This window comes from Protopterus annectens, chromosome 1.part1, assembly GCF_019279795.1.
Source record: "Protopterus annectens isolate FY-2018-M chromosome 1.part1, PAN1.0, whole genome shotgun sequence".
Lineage (NCBI taxonomy): Eukaryota > Metazoa > Chordata > Ceratodontiformes > Protopteridae > Protopterus > Protopterus annectens.
In genome coordinates this window covers 1473886100-1473908070 of record NC_056726.1, presented here as the reverse complement: position 1 = coordinate 1473908070, position 21971 = coordinate 1473886100, and the positions used below count along the sequence as shown (strand labels likewise).

Genomic DNA, 21971 nt, shown 5'->3' with positions numbered 1-21971 from the left:
GGAAAATATTCAGAACCTGGTAAGTAAGCTACAGGGGAAGTGATACACGTCTTAGGGTACTTTGCAGTTGCAGTGCCACACGAGTCTCATGAGAAGTCACAGTACAATACTGCAAATGGGCTTTAGGAGGAACCATAGAGCAGCACCGCAGGCAAGCTTCAGTGAAGTTATAGGCACTATAATATGAGAGCATTGGTGCAAATAATAAAGCAGTGCCATATGCAAAACATTGTGTCAGTGACATATGTGAGCCATAGGGGACTCATACAGCAGTGGGACATATAGCTTCAAGTGAGTCATAAGGCAATGCCGTATGTTAGCTTCAGGAGGAGTTACAGGACAGTGCCATACATTTAGGTCATGGGAAGTTATGTGGTGGTGCCACAGGTAGGTTTCTGGGGGAGTCACGTGGTGGTGCCACATGAGAGCTTTAAGGGAAGTCATGTGGCAGCCAAATGAGTGTGCTTTGGAGGAAGTCATGTGGTGGTGTTACATGTAAGCCTGGAGGAAAACTTACAGAACAATGCCAACACACTTGGGAAATGCCAATTCTATTTTGTGGCTAATGTCTTCGGGGTCTTTATTTTCATCTGGTCACCCAACAAAACAGCACAAGTACCAAAATGGATAAAAACAATTTGAGTTTAACATCTCATCCAAAAGACAGCATACCCTATTAGTGGACAATTTCACTAATCTTGAGCTCAAATGCCAGGTACAACCATGCACCCCCCCCCCCCCCACACACACACACACACACACACACACTACTAGAATCCCCAGCCTTCATGATCCAGAGCAAAAATGTTATAAACATAACCCGATAATCATATTGCAGCCACCACCATACCGGTTTAGTAAAAGAAGCAAGCCCCTGTATGTGTCTGTTTTTGTAATTTGCTTGCATACTTGCATGTGCAAAGTTATGACATTTTCCTCAGAAACATTTAACATAACATAACTCAAGACAATTCAGGAATGCTTAACAAAACACTGCTTACTTTTAGTTGCCCTGGATAAAGTTAATATATCTTTATGTATAATCAATGCCTTCCACTTAGCAACACCAAAATGCTTGAACAAGTGCCCTTAAACATGCTCTTGTATGGCAGGAAATTATAGTAAACTGCTGTCAGAGGGCTGTAGCTAGCAACATGACTATTAGCCATTTCTTTGTTATTTTGTTGTGCATATCAGGATGTTGGTGACTAAACAATTTCCTGCTGGCTTGCTGCCAAAAGCATTCCAGTATGTCTAAAAATATTATTAGGTGAAGTTGTAGGAATGAACCCCTCCTATATCCTGCTGTAACTGAGTTTAATACGTTACTAATTCTAAGGTACAAGGGGGCAAGTTTACCGATATGGCATGAGCTCCAGGGAAGGATGTGTGTGATACACAGCTGAAACACTTGTGCAAAATATATGTTAAGGTATGCAGCATTTCCTTTCAACTAATTATAATTCCCAGAATGTAAGGAAAACATATTTTACATATTAATTTTATTATTTTTGTTCTGTGGTTGCATCTTTTAAATCCATTAGTTTTCCTATGAGAATACTTCCTAGATGTGCACATGCCTGCAAAAACATGCACACACAAACAGAGACACACACACACATGTACATGTGTGCTCACACTTACACTTTATATCTAGCTTGGGAAAGCTGCTTGGAAACTGGTTTGCAGGCATGCATTTCATTTACTGGACAGAGATTTCAAACTACGGTAAGTACTAAAATGCATTTCATTTACTGGGCAGAGATTTCAAACTACGGTAAGTACTAAAATGCATTTAATTTACTGGGCAGAGATTTCAAACTACGGTAAGTACTAAAATGCATTTCATTTACTGGGCAGAGATTTCAAACTACGTAAGTACTAAAATGCATTTCATTTACTGGGCAGAGATTTCAAACTACGGTAAGTACTAAAATGCATTTCATTTACTGGGCAGAGATTTCAAACTACGGTAAGTACTAAAATGCATTTCATTTACTGGGAAGAGCTTTCAAACTACGGTAAGTACTAAAATGCATTTCATTTACTAGGCAGAGATTTCAAACTACGGTAAGTACTAAAATGCATTTTATTTACTGGGCAGAGATTTCAAACTACGGTAAGTACTAAAATGCATTTCATTTACTGGGCAGAGATTTCAAACTACGGTAAGTACTAAATTGCATTTCATTTACTGGGCAGAGATTTCAAACTACAGTAAGTACTAAAATGCATTTCATTTACTGGGCAGAGATTTCAAATTACGGTAAGTACTAAAATGCATTTCATTTACTGGACAGAGATTTCAAACTACGGTAAGTACTAAAATGCATTTCAATTGGAATTTTCTTCACTGTATTTCAGTTTCAGATTCATGCTACATAATGTGACTGCATCTCACTAACATCAGTGTATACATTCAGCATCTTCCTTGAGGGCACATGTTCTAAACTATGGAATCAGCACTTAGTGTTTTATTTGAAAATGTTATTCCAGCTTCATTTTGTGAGATCACAGTTCAGGCAGAAGATGAGTGTTTACAAGTTTAGTTCATGAAGCAGAACCAAAAGCCTTTCTAAAATACAAGTAAATGCTAGCTAAAAACACCAGTATTAAAGGTATATATCCCATGTGGTAACCATATGAAATGTTGGGGCCCACTTTAGCATGTGCCATAACGCTAAGACTGAATGGCCATAGAAAAAGACTTGCATACACTAAGTCCAAGATTGACATTTCTCATAATATTCCCTTTTCTCCGAGGCATGCCAGTCTAGGAGTTGGTATTTATAAGCCTAAAGAAAGGTGAGGGGTTATCTCTTCATAGTAACACGCAGCATTATTCATGTGGAGGCCAAAATGGGAGTAGTCCCTAAAATTGCATTTAATTGTGAAATCACATTTTGACTGATTTTATTGGCATGAAGGATTCAGTCTTTGAAGCTGGAGTTAAGAAACTGCTTAGCACCAGTCATTCTGCCTTGCAAAATGCCCCCTGTAACTATCTTCCCCATCATCACGCAAGTACATAACTTGTCAGTTTACATACATGTTTAAAGAATTTACTGCTTCTTATTCCAGGTAGTTTTACACTTAAGATAGTTTTTAGCAGTCGCTAATTTTTTTTTTCATTTTTTATCCAGTTAGGTTCACTAAACACATATGTTCTTTTAGACTGATAACTAGAGAGCGTTGTCACAGTCATTGACTTGTTCAGTGGCACATAGCATGTAAGCAGAGACTAAGGAGGCCAAACTCTGGTTTAAAGGAAGAAGCTAGTAGATTACACATACTTGTCGACCAAAATCAGGGATACATTTTAAATACTCTTATACACTTAGAAGAATAGATTATGTTATTGTGCATTTTCTGAAAAATATAAAGTCTGAAACTCAGACATATGACATTATTTAGTGTCTTCAGTCCACCATGGTTTATCAGAAAACCACACATTCTACGAGGAACAGGCCAAAAATAGGAGACAAAAAGATGGACATTGTGTGAAAATCTGGACAGTTGAGGTGAGTTGAGATGTTTAGGCCTGGCTGGAGTACTCCAGGTAATAAAAGGCAAATAAAGAAATGAATAACAAACCTATAACTGCGGTGGTGGTGCTGCGGTAGCGTTGTTGCCTCACAGTTAGACGTCACCCGTTCAATTCTCAGTTAGAGCGTCTTCTGTGTAGCGACATGCGTGAATGGGCATTCCTTCGTTGAAGGTTGTGTGCTAGGCCCGGCAAGCCAGTACGTAAAAATCTACTGCCAATCATTAGCAGACTGGAGTTCCGCTGTGGCAACCCCTAACCGGGAAAAGCCGAAAGACACAAACAAAAGTGGAGTAAGAACAAGTAAACCCATTTAACATAGCGAGACAGTTTTGAAAAAAGCAACGGAGAAAGCAAGATCTCCGTTGCTTTTTACAAACTGTCTCGCTATTTTAAAGGAGTTTAACATAGCAAGACAGCTTTAAAAAAAGCAACGGAGAATACAGACATTTGCCCAAGACAGAGATAAGAGGAAGTCCTTTGTTGCTGCCTGATGTGCCAGTGGGTATGTCAGGCAGTAAGTACATGAAGGATTAGTTTTAGCATTGTTACTCTGGTGATTATTTATTAATCCACATGCTGATGAACAAAGAAGCATAACACAACTTATTCAAAACATAACTCACAGAATGCAAAACAGTTTTAGGGTTAGAAAACGGCTACTTGAGAATGGCATTGTGTTAAACACTCAGAAAAGGCAAAGTAATATTCTTTGGAAAAAAACAAACTAATGATAAGAAAACATTGTTATAAATATGCTTAACTCCTCTGACCTGAAGGTAGCACAGTCCTGAATTCTCTAGGCATTTACCTTGACCATAAGTTATCCATTTCACCTCATGTTACATCACGTGTACTGTAAACACTGTACAGTCTTACTTAGGGGAGTTTCATCACCTGCTGGAACAGGTACAGCATAAGCTGCAGTAATTCCTGAATACCCACATGAAACAGTACCTGCAACAGTCTGCAATTTACCTGGTCCTAGTCAAGCTATACAACACCCGTAATAGAGCAGTACACACAAAATGCATCGAAATGAGGCATGTCTGATTGCAAAACATAGCTCTCAACTGTCCAGATTTTCACAGAATGTCCAGATTTTTGTCCCATATTTTGGTCTATTCCTCTAAAAATTGGTGTTTTTTTTTTTTGGCAAATCACCGAGGATTGAAGTCACTAAATAATGACCTATATTTGAATTTCAGACTTCATACCCTTCAGACAATGCATGCTAACACAAATCCTATTATTCTCGCAACTTTCTAAGTTTGTAAGAGCAATATTTAAAATCTGTCCCTATTTTTGGGCCTTTGTACCCCCATTATTTTAGGCTGTGTCCAGATACCCCCATTATTTTCGGCTGTGTCCAGATTTCTTGCTCTAAGACGTAGAGTGGTATGTTACAAAGCCTTGCAGACTAATACATGCTGTTAATAACTATTGTCTTTAAAATACTATGCCATAAATCAGTCCCAGGCTACTCAAAGTTTCTGACATGGTGATCATCGTTCAAATATTTATGATCAATGACATATAAGCATTTCTACGGTATTATTTATTTGTAAACCAGAACACAGGAGACAATGCCTGCAAACACAAATACAACAAAATGGAACCCCCTGCCCTACTCATTAGGTAGGTTACATACTGGCAAATAGGGTAGGGTTTCTGCCTCACAAGTCTTTGGTTCATTTCATGCCACTGGCCCCCACCTGGGGAGTATGCACATTCTCTATACATCAGCTTGGGTTTGCTGCAGACCCCCACAAAAAAACACGTCAAAGAGTTGACCCAGTAGTTAAGGATCTGGGAAGATACGTAGACAATAATCTGACCTTCGACCAACATGTAGCCAAGATAGTAAGAAAATCATTCTATGTTGCTCAATTTATAAGCAAGTGTATGGCAACCAGATCCAAGGAAAATATAGTACCACTCTACTCAGACCTTATCATCAGACCCATCTCTAAGTACAATGCCCCTTTTGGCATGTACTTACCAAGGCACCTGCAACAGTTGCAACACCCTAAAAGGTTCCTCCTCAGCAGAATTCAGGCCATGAATACCCTGTCCTACACAGAATACCTTAAGGATCTATTTCTTTACTCAGACTCCTACAAGTAACTAAGAGATGACCTATGCCTCTCATACAAGACATGTTCAGATCCAGCTCTGATGAATCTCTTGTACATTCACAAAAAAACAGCTCAAGAAATACTAGATCCAAGGACCTGAACATAGCCTACGACATAAATAGAACAATGTGGAGAGAGTGACATGTGTCCTAATGCTATGGAATAAGTTCCCTATCTACACGAAGCAGAGTTCAGCCCTGACCCCATTCAAATGAAACCCTGATCACTGGATGTGAAATTGCAAATTCACCCCCCCCCCCCAAAATCAAATCGCTATGTCTCTGAAGGACAGATGTCACCAGTAAGTAAATTAACCCCCCGGCTAACATACCCCACGCCACATAAATCTTATCTACCTCCTTACTAACATACCCCGCCATATAGCTGTCCAGGGAATTCAGAGACAAAACTAGGTTGCATTGCATGACTAGGCTTGCAAAGACCCTGGTGGTTATTAGCCTAGTATATACCGATGAACTAATACTTCTAGAAACTTTCTAACATGCCCCCTGTTACTAAATGCTAAAGACACATAGGGACACAACTGGGTTGGATTGTATGGCTAGGCTTGTAAAGACCCTGGCGGTTATTAGCCTAATATATACCGATGAACTAATACTTCTAGAAACTTTCTAACATGCCCCCTGTTACTAAATGCTAAAGACACATAGGGACACAACTGGGTTGGATTGTATGGCTAGGCTTGTAAAGACCCTGGTGGTCATTAGCCTAATATATACCGATGAACTAATACTTCTAGAAACTTTCTAACATGCCCCCTGTTACTAAATGCTAAAGACACATAGGGACACAACTGGGTTGGATTGTATGGCTAGGCTTGCAAAGACCCTGGTGGTCATTAGCCTAATATATAACTATGAATTAATACTTCAAGAAACTTCATAACATACCCCCTGTTAATAAATGCTAATGACACATAGGGACACAATTGGGTTGGATTGCATGGCTTATAAAGGCCATGGTGGTCATAAGCCTAATATATACCTATGTACTAATAGTTCTAGAAACTTCTTAACATACCCCGTGTTAATAAATGCAAATGACACATAGGTACACGACTGGGTTGGATTGCATGGTTAGGCTTGTAAACACCCTGGTGGTCATTAGCCTAGTATATACCTATGAACTAATACTTTTAGAAACATCCTAATATACCCCCCTGTTAATAAATGCTAATGACACATAGGGACATAACTGGGCTGGACTGCATGGCTAGGTTTATAAAGGCCCTGGCGGTCATAAGTCTAATATATACCTATGAACTAATACTTTTAGAAACTTGCTAACATACCCGCTGTTAATAAATGCTGATGACACATTGAGACACAACTGGGTTGGATTCCATGGCTAGGCTTATAAACGCCCTGATGGTAATTAGCCTAATATATAACTATGAACTAATACGTCTAGCAACTTCCTAACATACCCCCTGTTAATAAATGCTAATGACACATAGGGTCACAACTGGGTTGGATTGCATGGACAGGATTATAAAGGCCCTGGTGGTCATTGTCCTAATATATACCAATGAACTAATACTTCTAGAAACTTTCTAACATACCCCCTGTTAATAAAAGCTAATGACACATAGGGACACAGCTGGGTTGGATTGCATGGCTAGACTTATAAAGACCCTGGTGGTCATTAGCCTAATATATACCTATCAACTAATACTTCTAGAAACTTCCCAAAATACCCCCTGTTAATAAATGCTAATGACACATAGTGACACAACTGGGTTGGATGCATGGCCAGGATTATAAAGGCCCTGATGGTCATTACCCTAATATATATCTATAAACTAATACTTCTAGAGACTTCCTAACATATTCCCTGTTAATAAATGGTAATGACACATAGGGACACAATTGGGTTGCATTGCATGGCCAGGCTTATAAAGGCGTTGGTGGTCATTAGTGCAGTATATACCTATGAACTAATACTTCTAGAAACTTCCTAACATACCCCCTGTTAATAAATGCTAATGACACATAGGTACACAACTGGGTTGGATTGCATGTCCAGGCATATAAAGGCCCTGGTGGTCATTAGCCTAGTATATACCTATGAACTAATACTTCTAGAAACTTCCTAACATACCCCCTGTTAATAAATGCTAATGACACATAGCGACACAACTGTGTTGGCTTGCATGGCTTATAAAGGCCGTGGCGTTCATTAGCCTAGTATGTACCTATGAACTAATACTTCTAGAAACTTCCTAACATACCCCCTGTTAATAAATGCTAATGACACATAGGGACACAACTGTGTTGGATTGCATGGTCAGGCTTATAAAGGCCCTAGTGGTCATTAGCCTGATGTATACCTATGAACTAATACTTCTAGAAATGTCCTAACATACCCCCTATTAATAAATGCTAATGACACATTGGGACACATCTGGATTGGATTGCATGGCCAGGCTTATAAAAGCCCTGATGGTCATTAGCCTAATATATATACCTATGAATTAATACTTCTAGAAACTTCCTAAAATGCCCCCTGTCAATAAGTGCTAATGACACATAGGGACATAACCCGGTTGGATTTTATGGCCAGGCTTATAAAGGCCCTGGTGGTCATTAGCCCAATGTATACCTATAAACTAATACTTCTAGAAACATCCTAACATACTCCCTGTTAATAAACGCTAATGACACATAGGGACACAACTGGGTTGGATTGCATGGCTAGGCTTATAAAGGCCCTGGTGGTAATTCTCCTAATATATACCTATGAACTAATACTTCTAGAAACTTCCTAACATACCCCCTGTTAATAAATGCTAATGACACATAAGGACACAGCTGGGTTGTATTGCGAGGCTAGGCTTGTAAAGACCCTGGTGGTCATTAGCCTAATATATACCTATGACCTAATACTTCTAGAAACTTCCTAACATACCCCCTGTTAATAAATGCTAATTACACACAGGGACACAACTGGGTTGGATTGCGTGGCCAGGTTTATAGATGCCCTGGTCATTAGCCTAGTATATACCTATGAAGTAATACTTCTAGAAACTTCCTAACATACACCCTGTTAATAAATGGTAATGACACATAGGGACACAACTGGGTTGGATTGCATGGCTAGGCTTATAAAGGCCCTGATGGTCATTAGTCTAATATATACCTATGAATTAATAGTTCAAGAAACTTCCCAACATACCCCCTGTTAATAAACGCTAATGACACATAGTGACATAACCGGGTTGGATTGCATTGCCAGACTTATAAAGGCCCTGGTGGTCATTAGCCCAATATATACATATGAACTAATACTTCTAGAAACTTCATAACATACCCCTGTTAATAAATGTAATGAAACATAGTGACATAATTGGGTTGGATTGCATTGCCAGGCTTATAAAGACCCTGGTGGTAATTAGCCTAATATATGCATATGAACTAATACTTCTAGAAACTTCCTAACAAACCACATGTTAATAAAGCCAATGACACATAGGTACACAACTGGGTTGGACTGCCTTGCTAGGCTTATAAAGGCCCTAATGTTCATTAGCCTAATATATACCTATGAACTAATACTTTTAGAAACTTCCGAACATACTACTGTTAATAAATGCTAATGACACATAGGGACATAACTGGGTTGGATTGCATGGCCAGGCTTACAAAGGCCCTGGTGGTCATTAGCCTAATATATACCTATGAACTAATACTTCTAGAAACTTCCTAACAAACCACATGTTAATAAATGCCAATGACACATAGGGACACAACTGGGTTGGACTGCCTTGCCAGGCTTATAAAGGCCCTAATGTTCATTAGCCTAATATATACCTATGAACTAATACTTTTAGAAACTTCCGAACATACTACTGTTAATAAATGCTAATGACACATAGGGACACAACTGGGTTGGATTGCATGGCTTATAAAGGCTGTGGCAGTCATTAGCCTAGTATATATCTATGAACTAATACTTTTAGAAACTTCCTAACATACCTCCTGTTAATAAATGCTAATGACACATAGGGACACAAGTGGGTTGGATTACATGGCCAGGCTTATAAAGGCCGTGGTGGTCATTAGCTTAATATATTCCTATGAACTAATACTTCTAGAAACTTCCTAATATACCCACTGTTAAAAAATGTTAATGACACATAGGGTCACAACTGGGTTGGACTGCATGACCAGGCTTATAAAGGCCGTGGTGGTCATTAGCCTAATATACACCTATGAACTAATACTTCTAGCAACTTCGTAACATACCCCCCTGTTAATAAATGCTAATGACACATAGGGACAAAACTGGGTTGGATTGCTTGGCTAGGCTTATAAAGGCCCTTGTGGTCATTAGCCTAGTATATACCTATCAACTAATACGTCTAGAAACTTCGTAACATACCCCTTGTTAATAAATGCTAATGACTCATAGGGACACAACTGAGTTAGATTGCATGCCCAGGCTTATAAAGACCCTGGTGGTCATTAGCCTAATATATACCTATGAACTAATACTTCTAGAAACTTCCTAACATACCCCCTGTTAATAAATGCTAATGACACATAGGGACACATCTGGGTTGGATTAAATTGCTAGGCTTATAAAGGCCCTGGTGGTTATTAGCCTAATATATACCTATGAACTAATACTTCTAGAAACGTCCTAACATACCCCTGTTAATAAATGCTAATGACACATAGGGACACAATTGGGTTGCATTGCATGGCCAGGCTTATAAAGGAGTTTGTGATCATTAGTGCAGTATATACCTATGAACTAATACTTCTAGAAACTTCCCAAAATACCCACTGTTAATAAATGCTAATGACACATAGTGACACAACTGGGTTGGATGCATGGCCAGGCTTATAAAGGCCCTGATGGTCATTACCCTAATATATATCTATAAACTAATACTTCTAGAGACTTCCTAACATATTCCCTGTTAATAAATGGTAATGACACATAGGGACACAGTTGGGTTGCATTGCATGGCCAGGCTTATAAAGGCATTGGTGGTCATTAGTGCAGTATATACCTATGAACTAATACTTCTAGAAACTTCCTAACATACCCCCTGTTAGTAAATGCTAATGACACATAGGTACACAACTGGGTTGGATTGCATGTCCAGGCATATAAAGGCCCTGGTGGTCATTAGCCTAGTATATACCTATGAACTAATACTTCTAGAAACTTCCTAACATACCCCCTGTTAATAAATGCTAATGACACATAGCGACACAACTCTGTTGGCTTGCATGACTTATAAAGGCCATGGCGGTCATTAGCCTAGTATCTACCTATGAACTAATACTTCTAGAAACTTCCTAACATACCCCCTGTTAATAAATGCTAATGACACATAGGGACACAACTGTGTTGGATTGCATGGTCAGGCTTATAAAGGCCCTAGTGGTCATTAGCCTGATGTATACCTATGAACTAATACTTCTAGAAACGTCCTAACATACCCCCTGTTAATAAATGCTAATGACACATTGGGACACATCTGGATTGGATTGCATGGCCAGGCTTATAAAAGCCCTGATGGTCATTAGCCTAATATACACCTATGAACTAATACTTCTAGCAACTTCGTAACATACCCCCCTGTTAATAAATGCTAATGACACATAGGGACACAACTGGGTTGGATTGCGTGGCTAGGCTTATAAAGGCCCTGGTGGTCATTAGCCTAGTATATACCTATCAACTAATACGTCTAGAAACTTCGTAACATACCCCTTGTTAATAAATGCTAATGACTCATAGGGACACAACTGGGTTGGATTGCATGCCCAGGCTTATAAAGACCCTGGTGGTCATTAGCCTAATATATACCTATGAACTAATACTTCTAGAAACTTCCTAACATACCCCCTGTTAATAAATGCTAATGACACATAGGGACACATCTGGGTTGGATTACATTGCTAGGCTTATAAAGGCCCTGGTGGTTATTAGCCTAATATATACCTATGAACTAATACTTCTAGAAACTTCCTAACATACCCCTGTTAATAAATGCTAATGACACATAGGGACACAATTGGGTTGGATTGCATGGCCAGGCTTGTAAAGACCCTGGTGGTCATTAGCCTAATATATACCTATGACCTAATACTTCTAGAAACTTCCTAACATACCCCCTGTTAATAAATGCTAATTACACACAGGGACACAACTGGGTTGGATTGCGTGGCCTGGTTTATAGATGCCCTGGTCATTAGCCTAGTATATACCTATGAACTAATACTTCTAGAAACTTCCTAACATAAAACCTGTTAAGAAATGGTAATGACACATAGGGACACAACTGGGTTGGATTGCATGGCTAGGCTTATAAAGGCCCTGATGGTCATTAGTCTAATATATGCCTATGAATTAATAGTTCAAGAAACTTCCCAACATACCCCCTGTTAATAAACGCTAATGACACATAGTGACATAACCGGGTTGGATTGCATTGCCAGGCTTATAAAGGCCCTGGTGATCATTAGCCCAATATATACATATGAACTAATACTTCTAGAAACTTAATAACATACCGCTGTTAATAAATGTAATGAAACATAGCGACATAATTGGGTTGGATTGCATTGCCAGGCTTATAAAGACCCTGGTGGTAATTAGCCTAATATATGCATATGAACTAATACTTCTAGAAACTTCCTAACATACCCCTTGTTAATAAATGTTAATGACACATAGGGACACAACTGGGTTGGATTACATGGTTAGGCTTGTAAAGGCCCTGGTGGTCATTAGCCTAGTATATACCTATGAACTAATACTTCCAGAAACTTCCTAACATACCCCCTGGTAATAAATGCTAATGACGCATAGGGACACAACTGGGTTGGACTGCATGGCTAGGTTTATAAAGGCCCTGGTGGTCATAAGCCTAATATATATCTATGAACTAATTCTTCTAGAAACGTTCTAACATACCCCCTGTTAATAAGTGCTAATGACACATAGGGACACAACTGGGTTGGATTGCATGGCTAGGCTTATAAAGGCCCTGTTGATCATTGTCCTAATATATACCTATGAACTAATACTTCTAGAAACTTTCTAACATACCCCTGTTAGTAAAAGCTAATGGCACATAGGGACACAGGTGGGCTGGATTGCATGGCTAGGCTTATAAAGACCCTGGTGGTTATTAGTCTAATATCTATGAACTAATAATTTTAGAAACTTCCTAACATACCCCCTGTTAATAAATGCTAATGATACATAGGGACATAACTGGGTTGGATTGCATGGCCAGGCTTACAAAGGCCCTAGTGGTCATTAGCCTAATATATACCTATGAACTAATACTTCTAGAAACTTCCTAACAAACCACATGTTAAAAAATGCCAATGACACATAGGGACACAACTGGGTTGGACTGCCTTGCCAGGCTTATAAAGGCCCTAATGGTCATTAGCCTAATATATACCTATGAACTAATACTTTTAGAAACTTCCGAACATACTGCTGTTAATAAATGCTAATGACACATAGGGACACAACTGGGTTGGATTGCATGGCTTATAAAGGCTGTGGCAGTCATTAGCCTAGTATATATCTATGAAGTAATACTTCTAGAAACTTCCTAACATACCTCCTGTTAATAAATGCTAATGACACATAGGGACACAAGTGGGTTGGATTACATGGCCAGGCTTATAAAGGCCGTGGTGGTCATTAGCTTAATATATTCCTATGAACTAATACTTCTAGAAACTTCCTAACATACCCCCTGTTAATAAATGCTAATGACACATAGCGGCATAACCGGATTGGATTGCATGGCCAGGCTTATAAAGGCCGTGATGGTCATTAGCCTAGTATATACCTATGAACTAATACTTCTAGAAACTTCCTAATATACCCCTGTTAAATGCTGATTACACATAGGGACACAATTGGGTTGGATTGCATGGCCCAGCTTATAAAGGCTCTGGTGGTCATTAGCCTAATATATACCTATGAACTAATACTTCTAGAAACTTCCTAACATACCCACTGTTAAAAAATGTTAATGACACATAGGGACACAACTGGGTTGGACTGCATGGCCAGGCTTATAAAGGCCGTGGTGGTCATTAGCCTAATATACACCTATGAACTAATACTTCTAGCAACTTCGTAACATACCCCCCTGTTAATAAATGCTAATGACACATAGGGACACAACTGGGTTGGATTGCGTGGCTAGGCTTATAAAGGCCCTGGTGGTCATTAGCCTAGTATATACCTATCAACTAATACGTCTAGAAACTTCGTAGCATACCCCTTGTTAATAAATGCTCATGACTCATAGGGACACAACTGGGTTGGATTGCATGCCCAGGCTTATAAAGATCCTGGTGGTCATTAGCCTAATATATACCTATGAACTAATACTTCTAGAAACTTCCTAACATACCCCCTGTTAATAAATGCTAATGACACATAGGGACACATCTGGTTTGGATTACATTGCTAGGCTTATAAAGGCCCTGGTGGTTATTAGCCTAATATATACCTATGAACTAATACTTCTAGAAACTTCCTAACATACCCCTGTTAATAAATGCTAATGACACATAGGGACACAATTGGGTTGGATTGCATGGCCAGGCTTATAAAGGCCCTGGTGGTCATTAGCCTACTATATACCTATGAACTAATACTTCTAGAAACTTCCTAACATACCCCTGTTAAATGCTAATGACACATAGGGACACAATTGGGTTGGATTGCATGGCCCAGCTTATAAAGGGCCTGGTGGTCATTAGCCTAATATATACATATGAACTAATACTTCTAGAAACTTCCTAACATACCCCTGTTAATAAATGCTAATGACTCATAGGGACACAATTGGGTTGGATTGCATGGCCAGGCTTATAAAGGCCCTGGTGGTCATTAGCCTACTATATACCTATGAACTAATACTTCTGGAAACTTCCTAACGTACCCCTGTCAAATGCTAATGACACATAGGGACACAATTGGGTTGGATTGCATGGCTCAGCTTATAAAGGGCCTGGTGGTCATTAGCCTAATATATACATATGAACTAATACTTCTAGAAACTTCCTGACACACCCCTATTAATAAATGCTAATGACACGTAGGGACACAATTGGGTTGGATTGCATGCCCAGGCTTATAAAGGCCCTGGTGGTCATTAGCCCAGTATATACCTATGAACCTGCAAAAAAACAGAAAAGAATAAAATACCCAAATACCCCTATGTCTGATTTTATCTAAACAGTCCTGATGTATGTATGTATTATTACCATGTTGATGAGGGTCAGTGAGGCAATTGTTCACTTAGCTAGTTAACAACTTAATTAAGTCACTCAGACATATTCACTCCTTACAACCTCTTTCACTACAAAACAATTACATGCTTTCACATAACACTTACACACACAATGGCAAGATATGGTTTTCATTGTCTTATCTGAGAAATGCAGCTAGGAACTTTTTTGTACATCCAGTAGCTCAGGAAAATGATTAACCATAACATTTCTGTCTCACACTACGCACACATCTCCTGTGCATGTGTATTTAGGTATATATGCAAGTGCTCTTGGTGTTTCAGTAAATAAATGACAGTGATTTAGCTACCATCATTAAGTGTGCTACTTATTAAGTAAACTGTATGTGTCTATTTTAAAAAAGCTATCTGTGTTTATTTTTAAAGTATGTGCCATACTGTTGTCTCCACATATTAAACTAGATTATACTATGCTATACTGCACTACACTACACTACACTATACTATACTACACTACACTACACTACACTACACTATACTATACTACACTACACTATACTATACTGTACTATACTATACTATGTTACACCACTACACTACACTACACTATACTATACTACACTATACTATACTATACTATACTATACTACACTTCCCTATACTATACTATACTATACTATACTATACTATACTATACTATACTATACTATACTGTACTATACTATACTATGTTACACTACACTATACTATACTATACTATACTATACTACACTACCCTATACTATACTATACTACACTATACTATACTATACTATACTATACTATACTATACTACACTTCCCTATACTATACTATACTATACTATACTATACTATACTATACTATACTATACTATACTATACTGTACTGTACTATACTATACTATACTATACTATACTATACTATACTATACTGTTACACTACACTATACTATACTATACTATGTTACAATACACTACACTACACTGTACTATACTACACTATACTATACTATACTACACTTCCCTATACTATACTATACTATACTATACTATACTATACTATACTATACTATACTGTACTATATTATACTATACTATACTATACTATATTACATTATACTATACTACACTACCCAGCCACACTCATTGCTTAACAGAGAACCACAGAAGTGAAGCAATTGTACATGAATTTCTACCGATATTTGTGCAATAAAGGCATTAGGACTCAAAAATCATTCCATTTTACTATGTTATGAAAAAAACAAATCTCTGTCTATAAAACAGTCTGCATTTATCCACTTCATGATGTGTGTTTATTTGTTTCAGCCCAAGTATGTTGATGGATGTCCCATTCCTTGCACCTAACTTTCCTAACTTTTTTCATGTGTGTTTGTGTTGTATACTTTTCTAAGTCAAACGCTCATTTGCAGTTTTACAATATACTTTCTATAAGAACTTCTTCAAAGGTACTGATCTCCTTTGCTTAATACTTTTCATCTCTTATGCAATGAAAGTGTATATTAATGTCAGACTGGATCTCTTCTCCCCAGTCCCATCCACAAATAAATATCTGTTTAGTTGCAACAAACACAGTCAGTGAAATAATAAATATATGAAATGTATACTTGAGCAAACTTAACAAGTAGTCAGATGAGTAGTAATATACTGTCTGTAGATTTTATAGCATCACAAAGCATTACTTTATGCAGAAAGCACCTTCTCTCTTTACTGTAGCTGTTTGTTTTCACTTTTTATACCCCCCCCCTCCTGTGTTGGCCACTTTTCAATGCTATCAGTCACCAGATTGCCAAATTATTTCATTTATTTTACATTTGTTTACTGGGAAAGTCTGACTGGGATAAGATCCATTTTCAGTGGAGACCCGGGAGAAAAGCTCCACATATAGAGATTATACAAATCTTATACAAGAAATTATACAAAGAATATACAAGCCATACAGTAGACCAGAAATTACATTCTATGCTATAATAGCTGACATTTGTATTATACAATCATCTGATTCTTTATTGAATATCATCTGAATTCCTTATTGTCGTCTAGACATTGTAGTTTCTGAAAGTAAGCTGATGAAGGGTTTGTAGGGGGGAAATTGGATAGAAAAAGATGAGGTTAGAGATTATCTAGACATGAGGGAGAGCATAGATTATGAGGTGGTCAGGGAAGAAGAAAAAGTGTGACCAGAGCTATTAAAACTAGTTAGCCTAGAGTAGTACAGGAGCAAAGCCAGGTGTCATTAAGATAATTCTTAAGAATCTCTTTGAATTGGTTGGTATTTGTGTTGTTTATGATGCTGTGAGGTAGTGAATTCCACCTTGTTGTTACAAGATGAGAATGTAGTGAGTCCCCTGCCGTATTAGTGGATTTGGACACTTGTAGTAGAGATTTATTTGTTAAGTGAAGACTTCTGTTTGTGGTATGGGCTGGAAAATGTTAAGAAGAGCAGGGTCTTTTTTTTCAGGTTGATATACTACTTTGTGTGCTAAGGTTAACTGGTTATAGGATAGAAGTTGTGGGAGTTCTAACCAGGAGAGTTTTTTTAAGGAGTGACAGTGGTGGGTATGATGTGGGCAGTCAGTTGCAAATTTACCTGTTTCATTGTAGCATGTTTTAAGTTTAATTAAATCTGTCTTTATAAGGTATGTACAAATTGGGGCAGAATACAGAAGGGTTCTAGCAATGGCAACCATAGCCAGGTGCTAGTTAGATAGTTTTTATTTCTGTAAAGAGTACCCATTTTTTGTGGACTTTCTTAATTGTTTGTAGTATATGTAGGTCAAATCTTAGGTTATTATATATTATACCATGACCCCCCCAAAACGTGCACGCTGATTGGCCAGCGTGCCCGTTGTAAATCGAGTTATACTAATGGAAAAAGGTCCGGTCGCCCGGACTTTTTTCCATTAGTATAACTCGTTTTAAACACTGTCTGCTATGTTAAATGGGTTTAACATAGCGAGACAGCTTAAAATAAGCAACGGATCCGCTGCTTATTTTAAAGCTGTCTCGCCATGTTAAACCCATTTAACATAGCGAGACAGTGTTTAACGGAGAAAGCAAGATCTCCGTGTTTTTAGTGTCTCGCTATGTTAAATGAGTTTAACATAGTGAGACAGTTTTAAAATAAGCAACGGAGATGTCCGTTGCTTATTTTAAAACTGTCTCGCTATGTTAAACTCATTTAACATAGCGAGACACTAAACAAAAGCAACGGAGATCTTGCTTTCTCCGTTGCTCAACTCTGATGTACGCGCAGGCGCCAGTACATCAGAACTGCCGCGGATGCCAGACATCTGCGGAAGGGCAGTAAACAGGCATTATACTATGCCATTATTTAAGAAAAGTAATAGTTTCTTTTCTTAAATAATGTCATGGTATAATAGCAATAACCCACTTCTGGGTGTGGGTAATGCTAAATTTACCCACGGTTGGCTTTGGGTAAGTAAATTTAGCATTACTCACACCCAGGCGTGGGTTATTGCTATATTATTACTTCTAGTGGTTTTGTTTGTGAATCAGCATTAATTTTAGTATTATTCCTAGCTGTGATGTAGAAGGTGGTGGGGAGGTTCTAAATAATGACCTACCCAAATTGTAGTGTTAAAATGCTGCTGCCATCACATATAATCTGTTAGTAGATAACTGTCCTTGTTAGAAGAAAAATTCTACATTTATTTACATATCTGTAAAAATCTGCATTTGTTTACACACATGCATGCAAAAAGACAACTATATGATTTATAAAAAAATGTTATGCTTTCATTCTTTCCTAAGTGACTGCAGCACATGGTGGGTTAGTGGAAGGGATTCTGGCGCTCCCAACCTGATGCTAATTGTCTGCCTCAGTGCATGCTGAGAAATTCACAGATGGGATGTTTGCTGTATGTGTAGACTCTCACAGTGATGCTGGGTACCTTCCGTCTCTATTCTGCCCCTTGTACAACCTGACATTAATGTCTGTAGTCCTACTTACCACAAGGCATTCTGCATAAACTCAAGTATTTGCCCCGTTTCTGTCTTTATTATCAGCCCTATGTCAATGCCAGCAGTTCTTTACAATTGTTTCTTCTTTCAGTTACCATAAAATCTGGAAACCACGGGAAAACTTGCATCTTCAGTGGTGGGACCCTTCTTCAACACACCCACAATTTTCTATTTTTAACTAACGGAGATTTGTGATAGTTACACTGTCTAACTAGACTTCCATGTGCCTATCTGAAAAACAATGGACATGCTGAAAACTCTAGTGTATGTCCATGTTGAAATCAGAACATTAAGGACAATAATGATAAAGACAAAAACATTGCAAAAGCAGTGCAGATTAAGTCAGATAAAACCACTCAGAAGACCAGGTTCACCACAGCTTGGGCACAAATTGTGTACTGTTTTTTTTTTTTTTTTTTTAGTAAAAATAAATGCTGAATCTTTATCATTGTTCCAAATATTTCTCAAAAAATCAGAGAAGGAAACAGCATAGTGAATAACTGACGAAAGGAAAAGTGACTAGAAAAAATATGGATGTTTGTGAATCAGTTACAGCTTTTATTGTAAAGATACAGCATGAATAATGTGTTATCTTGTCACCTACAAGGTACAAGTTCAGGGAAATCAGTATTCCCTTAGTTTAAATGGAATCCTTTTCTGATCACTTTGTCCATATCGGGTCAAATAAACTTATTTTAAATGTAATCCCTTTCCAAAACTCGTTATCAAACTGATGTTTCTAAACCAGAAGGTTTTAAAGAAAATAAAAAATAACTTACTAGTTCTTTTCTTAACCACTCCAAGGCTTGATCTATGCTGTCAAACCCACAGATATTTTTCAAGGTGGTCTCCTTATTTTGATTCTTCTCCTTAAAATCCACTGATCCATCCTTTTCCAGTCCTAGACCCAGACTGACTGTCTCTGTTCCCGCAGAGTTTCGCCAGGACTGATTCTGAACATGTGCTTTCCACTCCAGATATGACGGTCTGCGAGTCTGAAGTTTCAGCTTGGCTGTCAAAGCTTTCACGCTGTCTAAGTCATCATTGTCAAATAATTCCTCCTCCCCGAGTTCCTTAAATTCAAGGTTCCTGATAGACATCTTTCCTCAGTGCAGTTTGATCACTTCTGCTTCTCACTGTCTGTAACTGTCAGCACATATTACAGCTAGGGGGAGGCGTTGTCATTAAATAGCCACAGGCTCAGTGATCCGAAAATTTCTTACACTCTGTTTACAGGAGACACCCACATCCCTGAAAGGAAATTCAATGCACAGATATGAAGACAATAGGAAAGTGAGGTGATGCCTACCAAGGAAAATCACGCGCACACACACACACACACACACACACACACACACACACACACACACACACACACACACACATACCACAATGTACAACACTTTATTAATATATGTATGTCTGATTTTGTGTGTGTGTGTGTTTGCACATTTATAATTTTTTTGGCATGCATTGTGAACATTGTATTGTACTTGCCTCCTGTCTGCCTTTAGATGTGGCTATGGAGATTTATGCTGGATTTGTTAGAACTTGTACAGTAAATACTTTTGGTCTAATATGTCACAAGTGTACCATGCTTCAAATAACACTTCTGAAGCGGATTTGAAAGCTGATCCATGAAAGCAAATCACAGCTAATATGGAGTGCAAACACTGTAATGGATCCTTTCATTGTGCAGTGGGAATTTACTATTCCACTTGGTAATTTGCCTATCATTAGCTAATTATTTGCATGGTTTAAGAGTCAGTAGTCCTGAAGACATCTGAATGCACACTAATAGCTCCTGCTGGATCCCCCATCACCTGATCTTCTGATTGGTAGACACATCTTCCCCCAAGATAATCCTAAGGACAGAAGTACATAGTCTCCAGGGTACCTTTACTGAATTTCCTGAAACCCTGATTTTTCTCAAAGATGTTGAAATAAAACTACTCTAATAGCTTAGCAATTTATCTTAGAAGAGTATCCCAACAGACTGAAACAGCTATGAAATATAGGCATAACTCTTAACTGTCCAAAGTTTTGCTTCTATTTTTTGGTCTGTTTCTCATACAATTTTGTGGTTTTCTGGCAAATCAGTGATGACTGAACTCACTAAAAAAACGACACACATTTGAGTCTCAGATGTTATATCCTTCAGAAAATGCATGCTAACACAAATCCTGTTATTCTATCAACTTTCTAAGTTTATAAGAACAATATTTAAAATCTGTCCCTATTTTTGGGCCTTTATCCCCCATTATTTTAGGCTTTGTCCAGATTTCATGTGCTAAGAGGTTGAGCGGTATGGGTATAGATTGCTTCTGAGCATCAGTGCAATAATCATGATGGTCGACCTCCCTTGTTCATTGGAAAAAAAACATAGCTGTGGTCAAGCCAGGCAGGGCAGTGCAAACTGTGCCAGCTGCAAAACTTGAGCTGTCTGTTTGACTGAATGTTGAAGTGCTTTGGGAACAATATGGTTGCAGTATCTTTTTCTATATACTTTTTTCATGGTTCATGAGTGGGTAGGAAACTAAACCACCAAGGTATGCATTCTTAGCAACCTTTGTTTTGATTGGTAGTGCGCTAGACTTTTGCCACATATAGCAGAGCAGGGAGTTGGTGCAATTGGGCTTCACATTCATAGAGCCTACAGCATAATCAGGGAAGCTGTGTTTCGAATATCATGTTGGACGTTCACGGTGAGGAAGTTGATTTGCGTGCCTACTCTGGGACATGCATCATTTATACTTGCACATTGGACTCTTCTGTATCCTTAAGCTGGACAGCGGTCCTCCTTTGCACAGATAAAGCATACTCCATTTGAAGTGTACAACGTCCCTGAGTCTGAGCGCTTCAAGAAAATCATAAAATGTGCATTTCCCTAAACTTTATATATCTTGAGTCTTTGTAGGCCTCAATTGTTTTGCACCAATGCAGCTCATGGAACTAAGCCACCTAGCAAGAACTTAGTTAATAAGTAAAATCATTATTAA

General features: G+C 38.3%; 1 protein-coding gene across 1 annotated transcript in view; it reads right to left on the bottom strand.

Annotated features, from left to right (window-relative positions):
• FAM167B (family with sequence similarity 167 member B) overlaps positions 1–20144 on the bottom strand; it is a 39256-nt gene extending 19112 nt beyond the window's left edge. The window contains exon 1 of the mRNA XM_044082488.1: positions 19752–20144. Coding sequence (XP_043938423.1) covers positions 19752–20072 — 321 coding nt within the window. The 5' untranslated portion in view covers positions 20073–20144. The remainder of the gene's footprint in view (positions 1–19751) is intronic.
• Positions 20145–21971: the final 1827 nt, after the last annotated feature.